General features: G+C 39.9%; 1 protein-coding gene across 8 annotated transcripts in view; it reads right to left on the bottom strand.

Moving 5' to 3' along the window:
- PHLDB1 (pleckstrin homology like domain family B member 1) overlaps window positions 1-25,884 on the bottom strand; it is a 2,201,164-nt gene that overhangs the window by 275,486 nt on the left and 1,899,794 nt on the right. For all 8 annotated transcript variants that reach the window (XM_044080920.1, XM_044080921.1, XM_044080924.1 and 5 more), the window contains one exon: window positions 11,764-11,854. In XM_044080920.1, the coding sequence (XP_043936855.1) occupies window positions 11,764-11,854 (91 nt within the window). The remainder of the gene's footprint in view (window positions 1-11,763; window positions 11,855-25,884) is intronic.

Here is a 25,884-nt window from a genome sequence, read left to right as displayed (position 1 = left end):
GAAACTGAGGAAACATTTCATGCAGAAAAATATTTTGTGGAATGATGTGGTGTAAGAGAAGGCAGGAACTGAGCAATTTATGTGATGTTTAGCTGATTATATTGTACAGAACAACATCTATGAGGTGCAATGTTTATAAATGTGAACTTGTTAATACAGTTTGATTACTTTTATACAAATGTAAGCTTATCTATGTCAGAAGTGATAATTCAACACAGAAAGAAGTTATGTACTCACTGTAATGTTCGATGTGTGTTATCCATCTCCACCTTTATTCTTACTGATGGGTCGGATCCAATCTACTAGATTCATCTCTGCCTTTACCAAATCTCAAAGCCTTCAACAAGCTCGTGGGCACTCTATCTCAGAATGCACCTTGCAATTACCTCAGATCTTGTTTGCTCGTTAGAAAAAATATACCCCTGAGAAAAAAGGGTGTTAGAGCTGTATCCAGATTAGTAGATAAGAAGAAACCATTTCTGAAGTCATGGAGTCCATAATAGTCCAATTAGTAGAACCCGGTCTCCCAGGAGCACAAGTAGGGGGCAGGTGGGTGGGTTGTGAGAATAAAGGTGGAGATGGACATCACACATGGAACGTTATGGTAACTACATAACTTCATGTGAGGTTGTTCAATCTCGCCTTTACTCTCACTGATGGGACAATGTCCCTAGCTACCTAAATCTTGGGTGGCTCATAGGAGAATATTCCTCAGAATCATAGACCCAAAGGAGGCCCTACTCCTGGAGGCCAAATCTACTTGGTAATGAGTAATAAAGGTATAAGAACTTCACCACATGGCTGCAGCATATATACTGTCCATGGAGGCTCTCGACAAGAAAGCTGAGGAAGTAGCAACTGTTCTAGCTGAGTGGGCTTCAACTTGTTGAGGAAGGTGTTTGTTCCAGGATTTGTAAATAAAGGTTATACATTCTGAAAGCCATTTTGATAAAGTTAGTTTGGATACCGGTAATCCTGTCCCTGTGTCAGAAAAGGAGACAAACAGCTGATCACATTTTCTGAAATCTGCAGTTCTGTTCAAGTAAAAACATAATTATCTATGAACATCTAGCAATTATAACATATATTCTGCCTTATTATCAAATTTTGGAAAAAACAAATCTGGCAATTCCATGGATTAAGATCATTTTCTGATACAACTTTTGGCAGAAAGGAAAGATTAGTTTGCGACGAGACCCTGTCCTTGCGAAATACGAAATATGGTGGTTTGACAGACAGCACTTGCAGCTCTGAAACTTCTTCCTGATGTGATAGCCTGTAGAAAAATAGTCTTCCAAGATAAAAAATGTAATTCACAACTGGCTGCCGATTCAAAAGGGGGTAGATTACATGAGACAGAATAAAATTTAAGTCCCAAGGAGGAGATGGATCCGTGTAAGAAGGCATCAATAATGTTATGCCTTTGAGAAAAGCTTTACAGAGTTTGCTAGATATAATAGAAGAACCATTTTCTCCTATACGAAAATTCAAAATTGCTGCCAATTGAACCCTGATAGTAGCCACAGCAGTTCTTTCATTAAAAAGCTTAGCTAGAAAATCTAAAATTAAATGTAGAGGAGTAGTAAAGGGATCAACATGTTTTAAGTTTGCCCAAATCACAAATTTCTTCCATTTTTCTTTGTAAAGTTTCCTTGTGGAAGCTTTGTGGGAAGAGATCAAGATACATCTCACCAGTGATGAAAGAGAAGGAAGCCTGGCTATTAATGGAATTGGAGCAGCCAAGCTGTCAGTTTGAGGTTGTGTAAGTTTGGGATGAACCATTCCTGAAGCATGTGTCAAGAGATCCAGAACTGGGTCCAGTATCCATGGTTCGTCCTGAAGATGAGGCCAAAGGAAGGGGAACCAAATTTGCTGGGGCCAGTAGGGGGCAAATGGAATTATGGAATGCTTTCTGTAATATTTTGGGAATCAGGGGTGTTGCTGGGTAAGCATACAGGAGTCCCAGGTGCCAATCATGAACAAGTGCATCCCTCGGGGTCTCCCATGGAGGGGAGGTTAGGGCAAAGTAGTTGCTGTATTTGGTGTTCATGGACGAGGTAAATATATCACAGCAAGGCTGGTCCCACTTTTGGAAGATCTCTTCTGCAATCTCCTGCTTGAGGGACCACTCGTGAGGCATTACAATAGCTCTGCTCAACCTGTCTTGCTATCACTTTGGATTTCCCTGGTATGTGCATTGCGATTAGAAAGCGACTGGAAGAATTGCCCATTGCCACACCCTCAGGGCTTCCCAACAAAGGGGATAAAATCTGGTTCCTCCTTGTTTAAGTACCAAACTACAAACATGCTGTCTGACTGGACCTGCTATTGCCCCTAGAGGGAGAGAGTCTTGAAAGGCTTGCAGTGCTAAAAGCACTGCTCTCATCTCTAGAACGTTTATGTACAGATGGGGCTAGTGAGGATGCTAGGTGCCTTGGACTGTCTTTCCTAGATAATGCCCCTCCACTCCATCTGGGAAGCATCTGTGGTCACCATAGCTCGGGGTTGGGGAAGCATAAAGGGATGGCCATGAGTTACCTGAGGTGATGTAATCCACCATAAAAGGTCTTGTTTGCAAGAACCGATTATCAAAATCTTGTGTCATTGGAAGTTCTAGAACAGCCATTGAAGTAACCTCATGTGAAGGGATGCTAATGGTACCAGAACAATTGAAGCTGCCATAGTGCTAAGCACTTGAAGTACTAGTTTGGCAGGTGCTCATTTCTTCCTTATTAAACTCATTACGTGGGGTTGTAAAGTATGTATCCTTTCTGGAGAAACACTTGCTATCATCCTTTGTGTGTCTAACTCTGCTCCTACAAATACCAATTTCTGACAGGGTTTTAAAGCAGATTTTGTGTAGTTTATTGTAATACCTAGCCTTGAACAGATTTGTAATGTAGTCTCTCTGGCCTGTAGCAGAAGATGTCTGGTCAGGGTGGTTATGATCCAGTCGTCTAGATATGGAAACGCCCGGAATCCTTGTTGTCTGAGGTGAGCCTCCACTACTGCCATGTATTTGAACACTCTGGGGGGCTGTAGTGAGACCAAAGGGCAGAGTCTGAAACTGGTAATGACTGGCTCCTAGCTCCTCCTGGGATAATCTGGGGAAGTGTCGGACAGGACATCCTGAAGCCTTGAGTCTCTGTGTCCCTGTGGATGGGTAACGTGAGCAGACGAAGGCACCGGCTGAGAGGAGGGAGGAAGTTCCTGAGTAGCCTGTGTTTGTGTCTGTAGAGACAAAACTCTCCACAATCCTTCTACCCCTGGTCCGAAGAAATCCCTGGATCTGATGAAAAAGAAGTTGGAGCCAATGGAGCCCACTGGACCAGAAGACAGTTGCCCTGAGATAGAGGTAGGAGCCAAACTCACCTGAGCCAAAGCTCCAAGAGGTATGATCGGAACAGACAACTGTCTGATCCGATCCTGCCCCCCCGGCTCTGATGAGGGAGTGTCTGCTCCTACAATCCTCCTGCTCTGAAAGAGCGGAAGAACTCAGAGCCGATGTCTGATCTGAAGAGCCTGTGGGCTTTGGATCTGACCCTGACCCAACCTCAGAATCTTCTGGTTCTGAAGCACAAGGTCAGACCGGAGGAGGAAGAGGGATGTTGTTGGATCAGATACCTTTAGGTTCAGATCCAATAAAAGCTAGCTAATACTGGTGTCTTTAGCAGTCTCTGCACCACCCAAGCCACATCTTCATTAGAGAGGCTCCTAGTTGACTGCGTTGAAGGAGTTGGAGACTTTGCCAAAATAGGTGAATGGAGTTGAGGAGACACTGGATCCAAAGTAGGGGACTGGCTCCATATTGAAAATTCTGCTGGAACTGAAAAGGTCAGAGTTAAAAGACTTAACTATTCCGGCACCTTCTCAGATCTGGTTTGTGTCTGCTCCAATGAAGAAGTAGTCAGGGAAGACAGCTTCAGTATTTTCTCCCTCGGCTCTGACACAGACTTTGGAGTCGAGGAAGCTCTTTTAATAGATTTTCCCGACTTAGTAGACTTGTTAAAATGGTAGGATTTTGAGGACTCCAGTCTTTCAGATATGGCTTTTGAAAAGGGGGTTTTCAATAACCCTTTCAGAATGAGTTTATTTTTACACTCCAGTAATGCCCTTTGATTAAACCCATGGCATATGTAGCACGACTCTTGAAGGTTCAATGGCCCCAAACAATAAACACACACGGTGTGTGTGTATTGCTTAGGGGCACCTTTCTTCTGCAATCCTTATATTTTTTGAAGCCTAACAACTTATTCTCTTGCTTCTGTGACATTTTTCCTTGAGCTGAATAAGACAAAGAAAGGCTTAAGCAAGAATAAAGAATAAATGTCCTCTAATTTAAACAGACACTAAAGAGTTATTGAAACAATACCTTAAGCTTTAATTTTTTTTAACAACAAAGTGTCCTCTGAGTTAGGAGACACATGGCAAAAGAGAAATGATTAACTTTAAAAGGAAAATAGGAAAATAAAAAAATAGTAATGAACTAGTTAAATCCTAGTTAGAGAAACGAGACAAGAGGGTAGAAAAAGAAGCCCTCTAACTAAAATGGGCTTTAAACAGGGACAGGTATCAACTATTAAGAAACAGAAAAATTACAATTTAAACTTATAGAATTTTCAATAAATGAAGTACTTAGTCCAGAGCTGTTGAAAAGCACTGATCTTCACGACCAGCAAATGAGATCTGGAGGTAATTGCAAGGTGCATTCTGGGATAGGTAGAGTGCCCACGAGCTTGTTGAAGGCTTTGAGCTTTGGTAAAGGCCAAGATGGATCTGATGGATTGGATATGACCCATCAGTGAGAATAAAGGTGAGATTGGACAACACGTGTTGTTTAAAAAAAAATAATTTGGTGGAAAAAGGAGGAAACAAGAATGGGTCTGAAAAAAGGACTTGTGTATAAATTCTGTCTAAAGGTAGTTCTGATACAAAGCAAAAAACTGTTAAGGTAAGCCTGTTGTCAGAATTGAATTACAGAGGGTGTACTGGATAGATACTTTTGTGGGACAACACTGGTTCCATTAGGTTTTCAGACACAGGATACAAGAGCTTTTTTCCATATTGGTAGTAAACTGTTTTATGAAATTACATTAGAATCTTTTAGTTTATTGGAAAAGTTTGTAACTGCATTTGATGCAAAATTTTTCTGTGCTCTGTGGAAGAGGTTTGTGATTAAAGGAACTCAATGCAATGTCTAAGAGAAAATTGAAAATTCACTTAAAAACTGTTGAAGTCTCAGATAATGATTTAAGAACTTTTTCTGAACAGAGGTGTAAAATATATATGACATTAAAAATGATGCAAGAAAATTATGGGATGAGGTGGGAAATAAATGTGTGTTTGCACTGTGAAGATATAAAAATATTACACGTCAACTATGTTTACAAAAGGTCACAATTTGATTTTAAGGTATTGTGGTCAACCAAAAACTTGCTTTTATTGTGGTTCAGATGAGCACATAATTGGTGATTGCCTTAAGAGGAGCTGTATACAAAATGGGGAGGTTGGTGATGAGATAAACAATTACAGAGTTTAGTGTAGAAAATGTAGGGGAATTGACCACTTTTGGTTTGAATGAAAATAATGAGAATGTACAAAGAGATAATGAAATGGGGATGACAAATAAAATGAGAACAGAAGAGATGGAAAATATTTACATTTATTTATTTATTTACTCCAGTTTGATGACCGAGGAAGTCCACTGGGCTTGGGGAGCCCGTTTTCAGTGGAGGCCCGGGGAGAAAAGCTCTAACAATACATAGTTACATGAATAATTACTAAGAAGCATTGCATTACTGACAAATAAACAGGTAGCATTCATAAAGAAACAGACAATTACAATTTTGTTTAGGTGTAAAAGACAGGCAAATGGCCTTGAGGCTAGATTTTACAGTATAGTTATTTATACATAATACAAATGAGCAAGGTTAGCTAGGTGAGATATTAGCCATGAGTAAAGGTGGAGGAGACCTTGAGAGGTACAGGGTAAAAAGAGTACACTTGCATTTCTACTGTTTGAGTAAAGGTGAGAATGAAGAACAGTTTTAAAGTTTTCGAGGTTATCGCAGGTCCTAAGAGTGGAGGAAAGAGCATTCCATTTTTTGGCTAAGGTGAAGGAAAGCAGAAGCTGACCAGCTGGGCGCTTGGGTTTGTGGATGGTGATTAGGTTTTGGTGGGTAGATCTAAGTGTTCTATGGGGAGTATATGGTTATAGGATATTGGACAGTGCAAGGCACTTGGTAGGTTGGTACAGTAGTCTATAGGCAGTCATGATTTGGAGAAAGTCAAGTTGGTTATGGAGTTCAAGCCAGTTTAATGAGTGAAGGGAGGAACAGTGATGAGAGGAAGATCTGGCTTTGGTAGCACATTCATTTACTGGGGTAGTGCCTGATCAGTACTGAGCAATTTCAGGCTCAGCCCAGGTAATGAAAATGGAACTATTAGGAAAGGGGTATGTAAATGAAAAAGAAAGCTTCAAAATAGGAAAAAATTAGTTTAACAATCTTATCTTTGAATGTTAATAGTGTTATACACAAAAAAGAAGGTCAAGTATTTCGTCATCGTGTCAGAATCAAAAGACTGATATTTTATGTTTAGTGGCTGTACGTACTTTAAATCACCTGCAAAAAAAGCAGGCTGAAGTAATGAGGGGAAAAGAAATAAGATGCAGTTTCAGAGAGGATTCCTGTTCAGATACTGTTATATTAATAAAGAGTAAAGAAATTAAAGTTTTAGGTTTTATGGTATTTTAATCAGGTAGAGGGTGGGTGGTGTGTGGGCGGCCACGGTGGTGCAGTGGTTAGCATTGTCGTCTCACAGTAAGAGGATCTCTGGTTCGATCCTCGGCTGGGGTGCTTTCTGTGTGGAGTCTGCATGTCCTCCCTGTGGTCACGTGGGTTTCCTCCGGGTGCTCCGGTTTCCTCCCACATCCCAAAGACATGCTGTAGGTGGACTGGACACTCTAAATTGGCTCTAGGTCATTGTGAGTGAGAGAGTGCGTGTGTGTGTGTGTGTGTGTGTGCCTTCTGTGGAAGGTTGGGCGCCGGGCTGCCAACTCAACACCATAAAACTCTACTGCCAATCATGAGCGGAAAGGTGATTCACTGTGGCGACCCCTAACCTGGAAAAGCTGAAAGAAGAAGAAGAAGAGGGTAGGTGGTGTGTAATTTAAGGTATAGACATATATTACAGAGACTAACTAGCATTTATGCCTACCTATACTATAGGAAAAAAGAAAAGTTTTGTTGAAGAAGATAAGAAATTTGTTATGGCCAGCATAAATGTAATTATGGCTGAAAATGTTAACTGTAATTTAAGAAAAGTTTCAAATAAAATATGGAAAGGTGCACATGTTTGTGGAGAATTGGTCAATAAGGGGCAACTGAAACTAGGTATGTATAGAACATATAGAAGAGGAACTCTAAGAACAGAAATTGATTATGTTAGTTTTTCAGAAGGGTTAGAGGAGTACGGTAAGAAAACTTATGAAGTGTGGTTTACTGATCCCTGCCTGGTTAAGTCAGAACTTACTATTATGATCATCATCATCTTTCAGCTTTTCCCGTTAGGGGTCGCCACAGCGGATCATCTCTTTCCATTTCTTCCTATCCTCTACATCTTGCTCTGTCACACCAACTGCCTGCATGTCCTCTCTCACCATGTCCATAAACCTTATCTTAGGCCTACCTCTTTTCCTCTTACCTGGCAGCTCCATCCTTAGCATCTTTTTCCCAATATACCCATCATCCCTCAGTACATGTCCAAACCAACGCAATCTCGTCTCTCTTGCTTTGTCTCCAAACTGTCCAACATGAGCTGACCCTCTAATATACTGATTCCTAATCCTGTCCATCCTAGTCACACTGAGTGCAAATCTTAACATCTTTAACTCTGCCACATCAAGCTCTGACTCCTGCCTTTTTGTCAGTGCCACTGTCTCCAACGCATATAACATAGCTGGTCTCACTACCCTCTTGTAGACCTTCCCTTTCACTCTTACTGGTACCCGTCTGTCACAAATCACTCCTGACACTCTTCTCCACCCATTCCACCCTGCCTGTACTCTCTTCTTCACCTCTCTTCCACATTCACCATTACTCTGAACTGTTGATCCCAAGTACTTAAACTCGTCCACCTTTACCAACTCTACTCCCTGCATCCTCACCATTCCTCTACCCTCCCTCTCATTTACACACATATATTCTGTCTTAGCCCTGCTGACCTTCATTCCTCTTCTCTCTAGAGCATATCTCCACCTCTCCAGGGTCTCCTCAACCTGGTCCCTACTCTCACTACAGATCACAATGTCATCTGCAAACATCATACTATTATGATATACGAGAGAAATAGATTACAAGAAGTACATAAGACCCAAAATGTTAGAAGACTGTTAAAACATATAAACACAATAATCAGGAATACTAAGACAAATTCATGTGCTAAAACACACAGATAATATGTATTAGATAATATATATTAGTAATATTACTATGCAACTAAACTAATAACAGATAAAGTGTTACCACAAAAATGGGAAGTAATAAAGGAAGGTAAGGCAACAAGTACAATGCCATCATGGAAGCATTGAAAAGAGAAAACTGTAATGCAACTAAGACAAGAAGTATTGCTGTTAGAAGAATACAGAAAAAGGAATACATCATCAAAAATCCTTCAGAAAATAGACTTGGTAAAAGCAACACCTGGTATCAAACCAGACCAGGAGTTATACACTATTTGGAATAATAAACAGAGTATCAGCACACAAGAGCAAAGTAGAAGAAAACTTAGAAGGCATACAGATAATTATAAAGAAAAAGTACAAAATAAGCAATTCACTGATAACTCAAAAGGTTTCATACAGAACTGAGAAACAAAGCAAAAGGAACAGACACTACCAAAAAAGAAACAAAAATTGGTACACTTGCAGAAGTATTTATGATGACCCTGTTGAGCATTAACAAATATACTGAAAGGCTAAAAGAATTAAAAAAACAATAAGGAGCTCTAATGTAGAGGGTATGAAATGGGATGAAGTAACAGCCAGCTAAATTGAAATGGAATTAAGAAAAGCTCCTAACTGAAAACCCCTGGGCCCAGATGCAGTACTTAATATCTGGCTAAACGTATTAACATTTTTACACAAAGACTTAGCCCTGACTAAGAACTACTTATGTGCACATCCTGAATAGACACCAACCTGGTAACAACAGGAAAAATGATACTCCTCCCTTAATAGTATACCTACAAGCCATCCTAAGAACTTCCAACGAATAAGTTGTCTTTCAACAAAATATAAATTATAAACTGGAACTGATATAGAGTTTATAGCCATCTATACTAGACAATAGAACAAGAAAAGCTAATAAAAGAAAGTCATATTGAACAAAGGATCATCTACTGTTAAACAAACTGCATCCCTCATTCATGGATAATGCAATGCTTATAGATTTATAAGATACATCTTACACTGATCATCTATATTGCAGTGACTATGAAACACTGGCAAACCACTTTGCAGATAAGTGTTAACAAAGGGCAAATTATTGTCCCACTGATAAAAATTCAAAGGGGGTTATTGCAGGGTGATTCTTTGTCACTGTTGCTGTTTCGTTTTGCCCTTAACCTATTAAACTGTTTACTTATGGATACAGTTTAACTCACAAAAAACAACTTGTAAGACATCTCATCTACTTTTTGTGGATGACTTAAAATAGTATCGTTTGTAAGAAGATGAGGATCTAAAAGCACAACTACAAATGCTTAAAACCTTCTTAGATGCTATAAGAATGACATTTGGTGTTGAGAAGTATACAGAAACATTTATAAAAAGAAAGCTGCAGCACCAATAAAATAACAATCTGGGAAAGGGACATGATATATAAGAACTTCAGTAGGAGGAAGTGTCGGCAATAAAACAAACAAGACCAATGATTAGTAAAGAATACTTCAGAAGAGTAAAGCTAATACTGATTGCTGCTTTGGCATCTAGGAATAAAGTCCAACTGCTCTTCCTGTTCTAACTTACAGCTTTGGTGTGATTGACTGACCCCAAACAATACTTAATCAGCTGGATTGAAAATAAGAAAAATCCTTCAAGGTTATCAAATGATATATATAAAAACCAGTGCATACCAAGATTATATACCCCTTTGCTCTGTAGAAGGTACAGGCCTAGTTGAAAGTGACTGCATGTATAGATCTGCAATCGTAGGACAACATACACATGTGCTTACTTCATCAGATGAGCATACTAAATGTTCTAAGGCTTGAAGAGTACAATTCTAAATGACATCTTTGCTTAGTTTAGGAGAAGCATTTTAGAACAAAAGGGGAATGGAAATCAAATCAGAAGTACACAAAAATCAGCAGCAACTGAAAGTGCCAAAAAAAGAAAGTATACAAAGAAAAGAAAGTGGGAAAGTCCACAAATAAGAGTGTCAGGTATAGACAACCTCTAGAACAACCCTATATTGACCAAGATTTGTTGCAGGAATGGCAAAGAAGATGTGAATTTAAACCACAAGATGAAAGGCTAATAAAGGAGGTCCAAGACACCGGGCTACATAAAAGCTGGTTTACAAAAGTCTACAGACAAAGTGGGAAAAATAGACAAATGCAGGTTCTAGTTGCATGTCTTGTTGCAGGGAAGGATACACTCATAACTGAAGATCTGTATACTGAAACGCATAATAATGTGGCAAGACTGTTGCACTGGGGTTTGAGAAAACACTACACAATAGAAGTAGCTGAGAAGCACTGAAAACATACGCTGCAAAATATTACCAACAATGATGTACTTTGAATCACATGAGATCACCCAATACCAACAGTTCAACAAAACAGAAGCAAGAAATCCAGATATGGTAGTCCAAGAAAAAAGACAAAAGTAGTTTCAATCACTGAAATTGCTACACCTATTGATTATAGTGTTTTATGTACAGTCACAAAGTCAAAAACATTTCAGGATTTGCAAGCGGAAACAAGAGCAATGTAAAAGAAATACCCCACAGTTCAATTAGTAGTAGCAACAACAGGACTAATAAAGAATTTACAGTCATACTTAAAAATGCTACCAATGCATGTAACATGTATAAAGTACAGGAGGAAGCAATTCTGGGTACATTGTGGGTGCTGAGAAGAGCACTACAGACTAACATCAATGACCGAAACAATGTTGATTTCATGAACTTTAATCAGCTTCTTGTTTTTAAACTGCAGTGAAGTTGCTACAGTTTTCAGACCACACATGGAGAGCTACAGTGTTCGGCTTTGAAAGCAAATGCAATACCATACCAGAGCTAGTATGCAGTGTTGCTAAAGAGCTATGGGGATTGGCTGAATGCACTCCCTAATACTTTGTGCCTGAGGGTACTAATGGCCCTCTGGATCAACAGCCTAGTACTGAATTATGAAGCTATGAACACTGTCAGTACTCCTGACAGAAGCTGTGTGTGCTAAATGGCTAATAATTCCACAATGGACTGAGCCACCACACCATTACACACAGTCATGCTGCTGCCTGCTGCAGGACATAGTACAAGGCAACTTACAAGATTCTAGTGGGAAGTGGGAAGACCATTTTTTAGTTGGCGAATGTTGGCTAGACAAAGGTAAACCCAAATTTAATGGCTACTGAAAAAAAACATGAAAGAAATACCACCTAATGCTACATTTATATTCATGCTGCTCAACTTATGAAGAACAGTGTAATCAGTAATCTGAAGTCCTCATAATAAAGCAGTCTCTGTCTGTTAGCCTTACCCTTGACTCCACAAGTCGTACTTTTTCTGCATGAGCTTCCTTCAGCATCTTCTCCATCTCTTCCATTTTTAAGGCATCAAATCCACTGGCACTAAAAGAGAAAGAAAATAAAGGTGACATCCTCTGTTAACCAACATACAAGAATACTTACATTTGCAGTCAGGGGAGATAAGTGTACACAGACCAAAAAAAAATTACTACACTGAAGTATGTACTACAAAAACCAAATAAAAGAAGAATACTTAGTATGAATAAAGTACAGATGTGTGAGGGTACTCACTGTAAGAACAGATCACATATATGATCTGGAAAAACAGACCTTCTCAGCAGTAAGATATCCCGCTAGGTTCATAGGTTGGTACTAGGCTATCAGCCCTAGGGCATATACAAGCCTAGCCATAAAAATTCCCTGGCTATTCCTTCCCGCACTATTTACTTCCCTGGACCCCTGTCTAGCAGGGTGACTGACATGATCCCCGGGGTGAATTTCCTTTCTCCCATCCAATCATCAAGGTTCCTTTTGAAGAGGGCCAAAGAGGCGCTCTGCTTGACATGTATGGGCAGTCTATTCCAGAGTCTGGGGAGTCTCTGGGTCAGGAACCTATCCCTCCAGCATGTTTTATTTATTGTGATGACAAGGTTTGGATCCCTGAAGTGTGTGGCTCTGACGGATTGGGATTTCTTTTAAATGTAGCATGTCCAACAGCTCTGGGTTTGACATGGCATTGTATGTTAAGCAGAGATCACTTCTGAGTAGACAATATGTGACAGAGTATAGCTGGAGTTTTTTAAGGCAGTCAGCATAGGGCATCTGCTTTGGGCCTGTGATTTTTTTAGTGAGGTATTTCTGCGGCCTTTCCAGTTGTTGCAGATGTCTTGAGCGGTACATACCAAATGGAGCGTTGTATTCTATAATGGGTCTAATGAGGGATGAGTACAGTGGGACGATGACCTCCTTTTTTCTGGATGAAAAGCCCTTAGTGATGAGGTGTGCCACATAGAAGGATTTCTTGACTGTTGTGGCGATGTGGTTATTGAAGGTGAGACCACTGTCCACCTGTGTCCCTAAGTCCCTTATCACACTTTTGGTGTTTAGTGTATTGCCACCTATGTGGTAATTCACGGGTACATGTTTTTTCCCAAAGTTGATAACTATACATTTCTTGGCATTGAGCTTGAGCTCATGGCTATGGCACCAAGCATCTGTTTCTGTAAGGCCCTTTTGTAGAGTATCCACATCATTTGGGGATTCAATAATGTCTCCCAGTTTGCAGTCATCTGCAAACTTTGTTAGCCAGAGTCACTTAGTGTTGCCCTGCACTTCAGAGAAGTAGATGCCAAACAAGAGAGGCCCCAGGACTGAACCCTGAGGTACTCCACTTATCACTTGTCTGGAGCTGGATTGGAGTCAGCTACTTTTACAGTATGGGTTCTGTCAGTAAGCCAGTTGACAACCCATCGAGTGATGTAGGGATTAATGCCCAGTTTAGTACGTTTATCTATGATTCCAGAGTGGGGGATGGTGTCAAAGGCCTGGGCGAGGTCCAGATAGGCTCTGTGGACTGCCTTACCCTCATCCATGGCTCTGGAGACTGATTCGAAGAAGTCAATCAGGTTCAGGAGACGAGATCGGCCCTTCCTGAACCTAAACTGGGTGGTGTTTAGTGTTTGAAGGTTGCCAATGTCTTTGTCTATAAGTTCCATGATAATATGTTCCATGGCCTTGCAGATCAGGCTCGTCAGACTGATGGGACGGTAGTTCCTGGGATCCAAGGTGGATCACCCCTTGTGGAGTGGGATAACTGTAGCTGTGCGCCACTCAGTGGGCATGAAGCCTGAGGTGAGGGTATGATTAAACATGACATTTAGGTGAGGTGCCAGTTCATTTTGTAGTTCAGGTAGTACACAGCCCGGGATGTCATTTGGTCCCATGGATGCTGTATTCTTAGCTTTGGAGAGTGTGTTTTTTTACCTGTATGGCCGTTATTACTGGAATTTGGCAATCTTCTGGTATTGAGATGGGCCATTTAGGGGGTGAAGTTGGCACTGAATCGATCTGCCAGGATATTGGCAATATCCTTGGGATCAATATATTTAATGCCATTCTGTTGTAGCTCAGAGCAGATCTGAGCATTGCCATTTAGATTCCTGACATAGTTATCGAATGCCTTGTAGTTGTCTTTGGAATCTTTGGCAATTTTATGTTCGTAACTAGCTTTGGAGGATTTTATGAGGGATCTCAGCTTCTTACTGAGGCTGGTAAGGGAGTTTTTTGTATCTTGGGATTTTCCTCTTTTCTGCAACAGTTTCTTCCTTTTGTTGTAAAGTTTGTTTATGGCAGGGGACCACGAGATTGGCTTCCTTTTTTTGGAGGAGAGCATCTTGGTTCTATTTGGGATGGCACGAGTCATGCATGAGGGGATGTGCTTGTTTTTATATTTTGGTGAGTTGCTATAATCTCAAACTGGAGCTGTTAGAGGGTAGTGAAACTATAAAACAGAGCACATCATATGTTCCTCTCTCTTCTTCTTTAGTTCCAAAGAATAGACGAATAGAATTTTTTACTGTTTCCAAAAATGCTCCTGTGGTAAGCTAAACAAGACTTGCACAAAAGGCTTGAAAAACAATACAGATGTTTAAGATACCCATCTTAACATTCGACTCCTAAATCATAACTTGATTTTCTCACCTTTTCATTCACATTTGTTTGGATGAATTTTCAAAGCTGCCCATTTTCCCAGTGAAAGCAATGTTTTTCCTGCACCTATGAAGGCACTGATGTAAGTAGTATGACACCTACATACAGAGCAATCACTTCAATTCTTTTAGCCAGACAGCCCCCACAAGGAAAATGTGCATGTGATAAAATAACTTTCCAATACTGAGCAAAATATAAAAACAAGCTAAAATATTCTATAACACTAAAAAAGTAGTACAGCTATACTAATACTGTGAAACATTAAGTGTATAATAACTACATACAAAAATCGCATACAAAGAGGCTTTTCTGTTAGTAGCCTATTCTCCTACTTTTTTTCTGAATCGCATATGCTAACACTGGAATGACACAGTGATCTTTTCTCAAATATCTAGTGTTATGAAAAGTATCTCATATAACAAAGTTCTTTTCTTCAGGTAGGGTCACAGTAATAAACTCTTCAGGTAGGGTCACAGTAATAAACTGTAACATAAATAAACTGTAACATATGAACAGACTACCAAGCAATGCTTTAGATTACACCTGGGAGGTGAATTACAAGATTCCCTGTAGTACAGCTATGACAAATTTGTCCCGTCTCTAGATGAGGTTTCCAATTTGTACTACTTCAGTAATCCATCTGGTAGTTTTTAAGCTGTGCTATATAGACACATTTCTAAAACATGTTGCTGAAGTAATTTGCTACACTACTGCCTTTTAGATGTCTGTTGAGCTTACCATAGCAAAAGGTATTACAGTGGGGCAGCTGCATGAACAAAGTTTTTTTAGTTAGAGTCAGGCTTTCACTTCATTTCCTGAGAAAACAAAACGTTAATCTATTTTACCAAAGGAAAATGCTGCCATGATGAAATAAATTTATACATTTACACCCACTGTATGAAGAAAATAACCGCACTCATCTTCATAGCATAAAAGAGTTGATTACAGATCCATAAGGGACAATTTGGGGCAATGAAGGAGGGATTAGTCCTCAATGACATTCTTTTACTACAAAACATTATACAAGCTGTCTTGCAGAGCTAGGTGTATAACTCTGAAATTCTTCTTACTGAGGTTGCTACCAAGAAAGTTATAATAATTAATATGTCCATTAGATCAGCTGGTTCAAAGGGAGGTAAATGTAACACTTCCAATATGAAGTTTAAATCCCAAGGAGAAGACAGAGATGCCTTCTAGTCGGTCTTAAATGCAAAAAAATCCTTGTGACAACTCTTAAAATATAGCTTTGCTATCATCTGTGGATAAATCGGTATACAAGTAGATACGGAGGAGATGCATACATTTGATAAATGAATAAGCCAGAACTGACTCAAAGAGATGGTTAAGGTGATTAAATCATTGAAACTAGGCAATTCTGAGAATCCAAGCATCAAGTAATAATCATTTGATTTTTTTATAAAAAGGGCTTCCTAACACAGTCTCACCAAATAAATATGCAAGTATCCTCAAAACTTAAATATCTCTAGACAGATCAGCCACAATGAAAGGTTGAAATATATTTAATAACAAATAATAAAAGAACAAGAAAATACTCAGTATATAATTACAGTGACACCAGAGTTCAAAATCACAGGAAATATTGAAAACAATACTGCAGGACAGTCTCAAATAAAGAAAATATCTGAACTAAGCTTTGCTATATTCCTGACTATATCTAAGAGTTATTATACCCTAGAAACTTACTTACAGAGCAAAGCAGATGTGGTGAATGGTTCTTGTCAGGTCCAAGACAGAATGAATGCCCTGTCTCTCTGAGACTTCTCAAATATCTCAAATATTACAGCTGGGATAGCTTGCAGAATGACAATTTCTTGTCATCTGACTCTATCCCAGGTGAAACCCCCACTGCTGGAATCTGGCAGTATTTAGCATCTACCTGTGAAAATACATAGACCCCAGATTTTTGGCAGATGCTGGAAGTCATAAAACAATTACATTCCTCTGTATTTCAAGACTAGCAATTATTTCACCCTAAGGACAATACATAAAACTTCTCAGCACAGGCTCTGTCTCTCTACCTCTTTGAAAACTGAAAGATGCCATCTTTTATTGCGTAGCCATAAACTAAATTAATTTCAGCTATTTTTCTGAAGTTAACCTCCTGTATTCCAGTTTCCACTGTTAAAATATATACATTTAAAACAGTTAAATAGTGCATGTGCATTTCTGTTCTATTCCATTAGGGTGCACTGTGGTTACATTTCAAGCACAAGCACTTTATAAAATACTTTTGTAACATACATCTGTACAAAGCAATTTGATATACACATGACATACAGTTCTAATACAGTTGTAACACAAGCATATTATACAGATCATAGTGATATTCACAAATGACATATCATTTTTTATAAAATTCCAGATAGCTGTGCTGGCAGCATCTCCCTTTGTTGCACACTCCATTCCAAGGTGGGGTCTACACACACAAATTCCTGCTCCTTACAAACACTAACTCTGACATCACTTTACCTTTGAGTAAGTGCAACACTCTGAGGTGTTGCAACCTCTGACTTAATACACCTTCACACTTGCAGTTGTAATAATCCAGTGACTAAAACTGCTGTTGATGGAAATTCATCACTCAGCTACAAAGTACAGTTGTGCAAGTAAAATTACCTTAACATTAGACATTCAAATGATCACTGCTGAAGAAGCATTAGCTATATGGATTATATCCTGCATAGGATATAACAGCCGGCTATCATCCTAAGCTTCAGGGCACCTTCCACCTACCCAAACTATCAGGCAGCTCAAGCTGAGCTGACTAAAAAGACAAATAAGGGTGCCAAGCCCTTTAGAGCTTTCATCTCAACAGAGAGAAGAAGGCTGAGCCCTGAAAGGACAAGGCTAGGAACAACAATAAATGCCTACACCCTGACATAAAAAACACACCAGAAAACAAGGGGAAGGAGGGAAAGAATGACCGCTGCAGCAGTGGTCATTCTAATATCTACTGTTATGGTACGTTTACCTACACAAATGTACTATGTTCATCACACTGATCATTGCTACAGTAGCCTTAGCTTACATTTACGAGGTGGAAGGAGAAAAGTCCAAGGGCCCCTGGAGAATGGTCTGAGAAAAGCCTAATCTAGACCTAGATAAGGAATCAAGTTTGTAATGCTTTGTAAAAGTATGTACAGAGGACCATGTTGGTAATTCTAGAATATTTCTAGAATCCAACCCTTTCCAAGAAAAGCCATAGATGAAGCCAAGGTCCTGGAGAAGTGGGCCTTGACCCGCCTGGAATAATTATGTAGTGTTGAGTATAACAAAAGGTAACTGCCTAAGACAACCATTTGGAAAGAGTCTGCTTTGACACAGATTGTCCCTTCCTCTTACTTTGAAAAGAAATGAAGTGATTCAAAGTTCTGACAGACTTAATTCTATCAGGATAGTGCCTTAGTTGTTTGTGGATATCAGTGATGTGGACTATCCTTTCTCCTTCATTTTTAGGTTCATAAAAGGAAACAGAGAGAGGAACATTTTAGCTTAAAGTAAACTCAAGATATCACTTGGGGATAAAAACAGGATTAGTTCTCAAAGAAACGTTATCTCTGTGGAAAATTAGATAAAGTTGACTCACCATAAGAGCTTGCAACTCAGAGATCCTTCTTGCAGTGCCCACAGCAATCAATAAAACTGTTTTCCATGTTAAGAACTTCAAGCCTGTCAGGCTAGCTGGTTCAACTGTAGCAAGTATTAGCTTCTCTAACACAAAATTAAGATCCCAGTGAGGGGCCACTGGTTTTCTTTGAGGCCTCTTATGCAAAACCCCTTTCAAAGCATTTTGAAATAAGAATGCTTTGAAAGATGAGTATCCATGGGTAGACATGCTGAATGGCTAACAAATGAACATTGATAGAGGAGTAAGAAAGGGCACAGGATAGTAACTCACACAAACAATGCAAAACTAGAGAACAACCAGACTTGAATGGATGCTGGTTATGCTGTCTGAACCAATTAGGAAAATCATTTCCATTTGCTAATACATGATTTTCTTGTAAAAGGCTTTCTTGTTTCCATTAGTACCTGCTGCCCATCCTCAGTAAGCAGGTGCCTAAATGGATTAAGAACTTATCATTCAGGCAGTCAAACTAAGTTGATTGGGGCTGGGATGTATCAAATACCCCTGATATTGGGTGACTAGATCCATTCTGTGAGGAAGCTTGTGGTAATTACCCCTGGCCACTTCCAAAAAAGGAAGAGCCATGGCTGCCTGGGCCAGAAGGGAGTCACATTCCTGTCCAAGGAAAAGAAAAGGCATCTGTCTTCCGGGCCTTCTTGCATGGAACCCTGAAATTGAATCCTGCCAGCTAATTTTTCAGAGAGGAGTCAAATAGGTCTACTTGAGAAACTCCCAACAAATGGAACAAATCTTGAAAGCCCCCCCCCCATGTTCTACTTTCCATTCATGGGGGTCTGCCTTGGTCCTGCTCAGATTGTCTGCTACTACACAATTGTGCTCTGACGGAATGTAGGATGCCTGTAGAGTGAGATTGTTCTATGAAGCTATAATCCAATCTAACACTACTGTCTGCAAAGAGGGTAAAACCTGTTTCCGCCTTGCTTGTTGATGTACCACATGACTGTGACATTGTCTGTAACAATGTGAAGAGGCCCAGAAACCAAAGATGATTCAGAAAGTTGAGTGCCTTGATCACTGCAAGCATCTCTTTTAAATTTATATGCCTGCATCTGTCCTTGGTGTTCCAGACACCTTGCACTTTTATCCTTCCTGAAACTGCTTCCCAAGCAAAGTCCAAGGTAACTTTGGCGACTGACTACTTTGGAACAGGGAGGAAGAACTGGACTCCCAGATTTAAGGATATCTGTTGTTCCCACCAAGTGATTTTTCTTCTGAATGGGATTTGAAAAGACAATGGATAGTGGTGCTGGGAACAAAAAGACATTAGACACTACTGTATCTTTCCCGTGTGGAGTCTTGCCACAGTATTATGAGAATCATAGATGCTATGAGACCCAAGTCTGAGTGGAAAACCTTAGAAATAGATCTAGATTTAGATCTATTTTTTCCTGTGGAAGAAAAGCTCTTTGACCTGAGGCAATCTTGTGTGAAGGAGTAAAAAAAAAACTTTGAATGTTCTCTTGGAACCCCAGCTTGAATAAGAGATCTCACCCAAGTGACAGTTTTCTGGCACTTTGAAAAAGACTCTGCAAAGATAAGCAAGTTGTGTAAATACAGAAAATGTGGATACCATGTAGCCTGCAATAAGCTATAACTGCAGCTAGACACTTTGTGTGAACAGTGTTGGTGCAGTGGATAGCCCAAAGGGTAATGCAGAGAAATTATAATGTGATCCAAACACACAAAACCTTAAGAAATAACTGAGTCTGGATGAATATGGATGCGATAAGCATCTTTTAAATTTTGTATTACCAGGAAACTTGAATGAGGAAGAAGGGCTAACAGATGGTTAAGTGATATCATTTAGAACTTTGACATCATCACAAAAAGATTTAGGGAAGAAAGCCCCAGAACTGGTTTCCAAGCATTTTCTTTCTTTGGCACTTACAACACATTTGAATAAAAAACCTTTTCTCACCTGGGAAGGATAAACTGGTTTTACCATTCCCTGGGAGAGTATGTGATGGACAGGTGTAAATAAAAAGAGATTGGTCTGGTGGTTGAGGAATTCCCCCTGGAGAGGAGGAATTTCCTCCCACTGACATCTGTAACCTTGATGAATGATCTTTAGAACCCATTTGTCTGCAAAAATCTGTTGCCAAAGACAAAAGTGAAGATTCAGACCTTCTGGAATGGAAGGGGGACTACCAGGGTGGGAGGGAGACGGTCCCTTAAATAGTCATGACGACTTGCTGGACTATCCTTGGTTTTGGGTGGTTCCTGAAAATCTTTTTGGAACCCACTTGCCATTTCTTCTTAAACATCTGTTTACCTGCATTTTGTTGAAACTATTTTTTTCTGTTAAAACTGGATGATGAGTCAGAGAATCCCTTAGAAAATTTGGAAAAAATGAAGGCTAGAAAATATTAGGAATGCCTTTAAATAACCTACATCTTTCATCACACCTTTTGATCACCTCTGCAGCAGAGGATCCAAAAACTACATCTCTCTCCAAAGTAGAATTTAAAATCTCATTTTTACATCATTTGGGAGATTCTGAGCATGCAGCCATAATGAGAATCCCCCAGAGGGAGAATCAGAAATCTGAGGGAAAAAAACTGGGTATAAAATTCACTAAAAAATTTTGTTTTAAGTTTTTTTCCCTCAAGGATCTGAAGCTTTTGGAAGGTGCTTTGCTACTGCAGTGAAGCAGCTGAAGCTAGCAGGAGCTATATGCAGAGCATTGCTAAGCAGTCTGATATAACCTAATAGTCAGCAACTACTATCAAAGTCCTTCTTTTTAGAATATTATAAGTTACTTGGAAGCTTTCTTTCTTGAGATGAAAGATTAAAAAAAGCAAAAATAAAAAAAAAAGATAGCAAAAAGATAAAAAGCACAACCTTAAAAATTCTTAATTCAGTGCTCCACCCTGTTGCTGAGCAGTGTTCTGAAGGAGTTGTAAGGACTTGCATCCCCAGCTGAGCTGTGAAACACACTACTAACTGCAATTGTTACACTGATATTATACTACCAATATAGATACAATGGCCCATAATATACCCCCAACAATCCCCCACCCCCCTCATCCCCCCTCAGAGGTTCCTGAAGTCCCAGAAGAATGCAAAATCCCTGTAATCATTCGGCTGCACCAAGAACACAGCATCCATAAACACACATCAAACATCCCCTATCACAACTCACGCAGGCTGCAAACTAACATCCACCCCTGTAAGTGACATGACCAGGCTGGACACTACATGAGCTACAGAACCCACCCCATAGGCTGCTGGTGGCCACCCAAGCACCATACAAGGAGTGAGCCATATCACCAGAGGGAGCCACCACAGCCATGCGCCCGGAAACGCCCCATTAGCAAGCCGGATGAGCCCCCTTGCAAGGCTATGCAGCATGACAATGGTATTGGTAAAATCAAACTTATGTAAAATCCAAACTCAGGACTCCGACTCAAATGATGAATCAGGTCTAATAAACCTGACGAACTTGACTGAAGCAGTCAACAAGCGCTGAAGCAGTCACCAAAGTCATTCCGTGACAGCCAGGTCTAGGACACCTAAGCTCCAGATCACCAAGGCTTATCAACCATACCCACTATGGAATTATAGATAAACTCAAGTAACCTATCCCTAAGTCACAGATCAAAACTGGCTCACTGCCAACTGTGTCACTGACAGAACCTGCACACTGAAAGCACAACACAGTGCCAGTGACTTCAGGCCCAGTACCAGGGGGAGTACCACAGGGTCAGTCCCTGGGTCTTCTCCTGTTCTATTTGGTTAGGCTCTAGTAACACAGAAGGTCTTGGTCTGCAACAAAGTTCTAGACCACTGCTTGAGCCATAACCTAACCTGTTCAACTTTCAGGTTTAGGGGCACATATCACAGGATCACCTGTCAGCTCATGATTTTTTACAGTGTTACAAGGTGCAGAGTTGCCAGCCCCAGCCCTTCCACAGAAGGCACACAGGCACACACACACACCTACACACCTAGCAATTTAGTCCACAATCCACCTGCATTGCATCTTTGATGAGGCGGTAGGAAAACAAACTAATCAAAACTCCAAAATATGTGGACTTCCTACAAAAGGGCCTCGGCTGAGACAGAGACCTGGGTGTCAAAGCCATGGTCTCAAGCTCAATGCCAAAAAGTGCATTGTCATCCCTTGGTAAAAACTTTACTTTGTACATGAACTACCCATGGCGTGTAGTCTACTTAACACCGAAAGCGTGATGAGACCTTGGGACACAGGTGGACAGTAGTCTCTCCTTTGATAATCACATCACCACAGTAGTCAGGAAATCCTTCTGCATGGCACACCTCATCACAAAAGGTTTCTCATCCAGGAAAAAAGAGGTCATTGTTCCCCTCTACTAGTCACTCATTAGACCCATTATAGAGTACAATGCCCCTTTTGGTATGTACCTCACAAGACATCTACAGCAACTGGAAAGGCCGCAGAAATACCTCACAAAGAGGATTACCAGCCTCAAACAGATGCCCTACGTAGACTGTCTCAAAAAACTGCAGCTTTACTCCATCGCATATCGCCTACTCAGAGGCGATCTCTGCCTAACACACAAAGCTATGTCAAACCCAGAGCTTTTGGACATGCTCCACTTAAAGAAATCCCAATCCCTATGAGCTACATGCTCTAGGGACCTAAACCTTGTCACCACAATAAACAGAACATGCTGGAGGGATAGATTCCTATCCCAGAGACTTCCCATACTCTGGAACAAACTACCTATCTATATCAAACAAAGCTCCTCATTAGCACTCTTCAAGAAAAATCTTGATGATTGGATGGGAGATAGGAAATTCACCCCGGGGATCATTTCTGTGGCTCTGCTCGACCGTGGCACAGGAAAATTATTTTCTTGGGTGGCGAAAGCCAGGGTACCTTTTGGTTAGGCTTATATAGGCCCTAGGGCCAATAGCCTAGTACCTACCTATGAACCTATGGAAGATTGGAAACCATCAGCTACACATAAATGAATGGTTGTTTTGGCCAAGATGGAGCTATAACATTAGAATGGCTCAGTCTTGGTTTTGCAATGAGAAATACTTTCTATATTAGATGAAACACAGAAAAAGCATGCAGCACAGTCTGAGTCCATGGGAATGAAGAGAAATTCAGTTTTCATATATTCACAAAGAATTAGGCAGCAAAAAGTCTAGAACACTGTTTTATATGTGTGACAAACAGATGTAAGAATATCAGGGGATACAATACCCATTCATCAGTCCTACTTGCCTGTCTGCTGAGGTAAACAGCCACTTGGTTCTGTATTTCTAAGAGATCTAATACCAACAGATGAAGACTCACCCAATGCCACATGAGAAGTCTCTCATTTATACAGTGGGAAAGATCTGGTGCCCCCTTGTTTTCTGATATACTACATTTATCTGATTGTAGCAGGACCTGCTTAATGAATTTATAAACTTCCTCTACTAGATGGAGCTTTGTAGAATATGTCTGCTCTTTTATGAACTGGGGTTAATTACTGGGGTGTTGACAGTTACCTTTGTAAATACCTGGAAGGTGGAACACAGATGCCAAACAGTCTATTTTGACTCCGGCAATGCCATTACTTGCAAATACTTTTTTTTAGGAGAGCAGAGTTTGCCTGTCAGCCATCCAAAATATTTGCCCATTATTACTTAGTTTCTACAAACAGAATAACTTTGGAGGGAAGTCAGTGTATTGAGAAAAAAATATCAAAAAAGGTTCATATCAGGAAATTAGGGAACACAATCTGCATTAACACAAACATCTTCTTTCTATTCTGAGGACACTGAGGACAGGATTCTTTTCTTTTTTTTCTTCCCCTCTGTAACCTTTGTCAGGACCTGCAAAGGAAAGGGCCCGTAAATAGTTTTAAATGCATTTCTAAAACCATGCTGCTTGTCTAACAGAAGTCTGATTGGGGTATAAAATACCTGTGTAAGCATTTCCAGGCAAAGATCCAAAATCTTCTAGATTTTGTTGCATATTTGGGAGACATACATATATCACTCCATTGTTTCTTTGTGACTTGCTTATCTAATCTCTCTTCAAAGTCCTTCCTAACCTCCTCTGATTTATTCTTATAGTTATGCAATATTTTATATGCTCTAATTGTTCCTTTCTTAATGGCAACTTCTGTTCTAGATTCTACTAAAATTTCTACCAGTAGTGCTGGTCTTTCATTTAGGACCCCCCTTTTTCTTTCTCTTTGCCTACACTTCATCAATCCTTGATATGGAAGGCAATCTTTAGCCTGCAGTCCAAATAAGTTCTTGGCATCTTCCCATTCTATTATCTTTCCCTCTCTAGTTATTTGCTCCAAGTACCTTGGTTCCTTTGCCAGTTTTCTCCAACATATTCCCACCCCCTCTTGCCTATTGTCTGTATCCCTAATTGCAGTCATCCCTATCGGCAGAATCTCCTTTCTCCATTCCTATGTTACCATGCTGCTTGTCTAGGTCATAATTACTGATGTGCTTAAGCATTTGTTTGTAAATAATTTTCTTAAAGACTTTGGCTAAGATTGGTCTATAGTATTTTGGGTTTTGGGAGAATGTACTTTTGGAAGAAGGATAAAAATTGAGTGTTTTAACACTGAGGGGGACAATCCTGACATAAGGCATATCCTGAGAGTATAAGTAAGACATAGCAGCTCTCCTAAGAAACTTAGGGTATACAGAACTGAAATTAAAAGAAGAAAGTTTTAATTTATTTAATAAAGTGTTAGTTTTCTTTACAGAGATCTCTGAGATAACAGAAAGGAGCTGCACAATCTGCTGCTAAGGGAGACCATTCAAGCACTAGGTTATGATCTGAAGAAGTGTAAGTCATATGGGGGTGATGGCCTAGATAAAGGAAATGAGAAAGTCTGCAGAGTTGATGACTGTGTTGGTAGCACTGGAAAAGTATAAGAGGCTAGTAATTTAGCCTGTGATTGACTTTACTTCAGTACAAAATTGTTTTGGATTGCTAGTGGTTCTCATTCTCCCTAAAAATAGGAATGTGGCAGAGTTGGCTGCTATTCTTGTTCATTTCGAAGACAAAGGCAAGTTTGATGATCTTTGTCATTTGATGACTTGTCTGTTTAATGAGAATCCTGATATAATCTGAAATTTAGGGGCATTTCTGCCCCTCTTAGTCTCCGACGTGTCCTGGGGAACAGTGAGTCTTCTACTGCAATGAGGGTTTTGATGAAAAACAAAAGCGTGACTACTGGGTCTTGAATGACTTACAGTGGAGACAAATTAAGAGTACTCAGTGACATGTTTGTTTAGTTTTTGTAAAAGGAATGTCTGAACAGTGACTATTTAGGAGGTAAGTTTTATTGAATTGAAAGACCAGTAGGATATTCTTGGGCAATGGCCACTACGGCAGTTGGATACAAGATTAATATCTGGGCATTGGCTGGCCATGTTTGTAATGACAAGATCCAATGTGGTATAGTTACCTGAATGAATGTTGCATCTGGCAGGTTTCCTTACTAGTTGTTCTAGACCATGATGTAGTAATTTATTTAGGAGAGTTCATTCAGAGCTGCCAGCATTGTAGTTAAGGTCCCCAAATGTAATGGAGGTCTTTGGTCAACCATTAGGGAATATTTCAAAAAAGGGTGTCTTTTATAATACTGATATTGGAGGTTTGGGAAATGCAGATTACTCCCTACTTAACATTTCAGTTATGTCCTAATGTTAGGTTGTCTGTTATCCAGTTTCGTTTGCACTGTGTGAAGATGAAATTTGTATGGATGAGTTGTTTGATTAGTAACATAACTCCATCACCTGTTCT

Source organism: Protopterus annectens, chromosome 8.part0 (genome assembly GCF_019279795.1).
Source record: "Protopterus annectens isolate FY-2018-M chromosome 8.part0, PAN1.0, whole genome shotgun sequence".
Lineage (NCBI taxonomy): Eukaryota > Metazoa > Chordata > Ceratodontiformes > Protopteridae > Protopterus > Protopterus annectens.
This window is presented reverse-complemented; position numbering and strand designations above follow the sequence as displayed.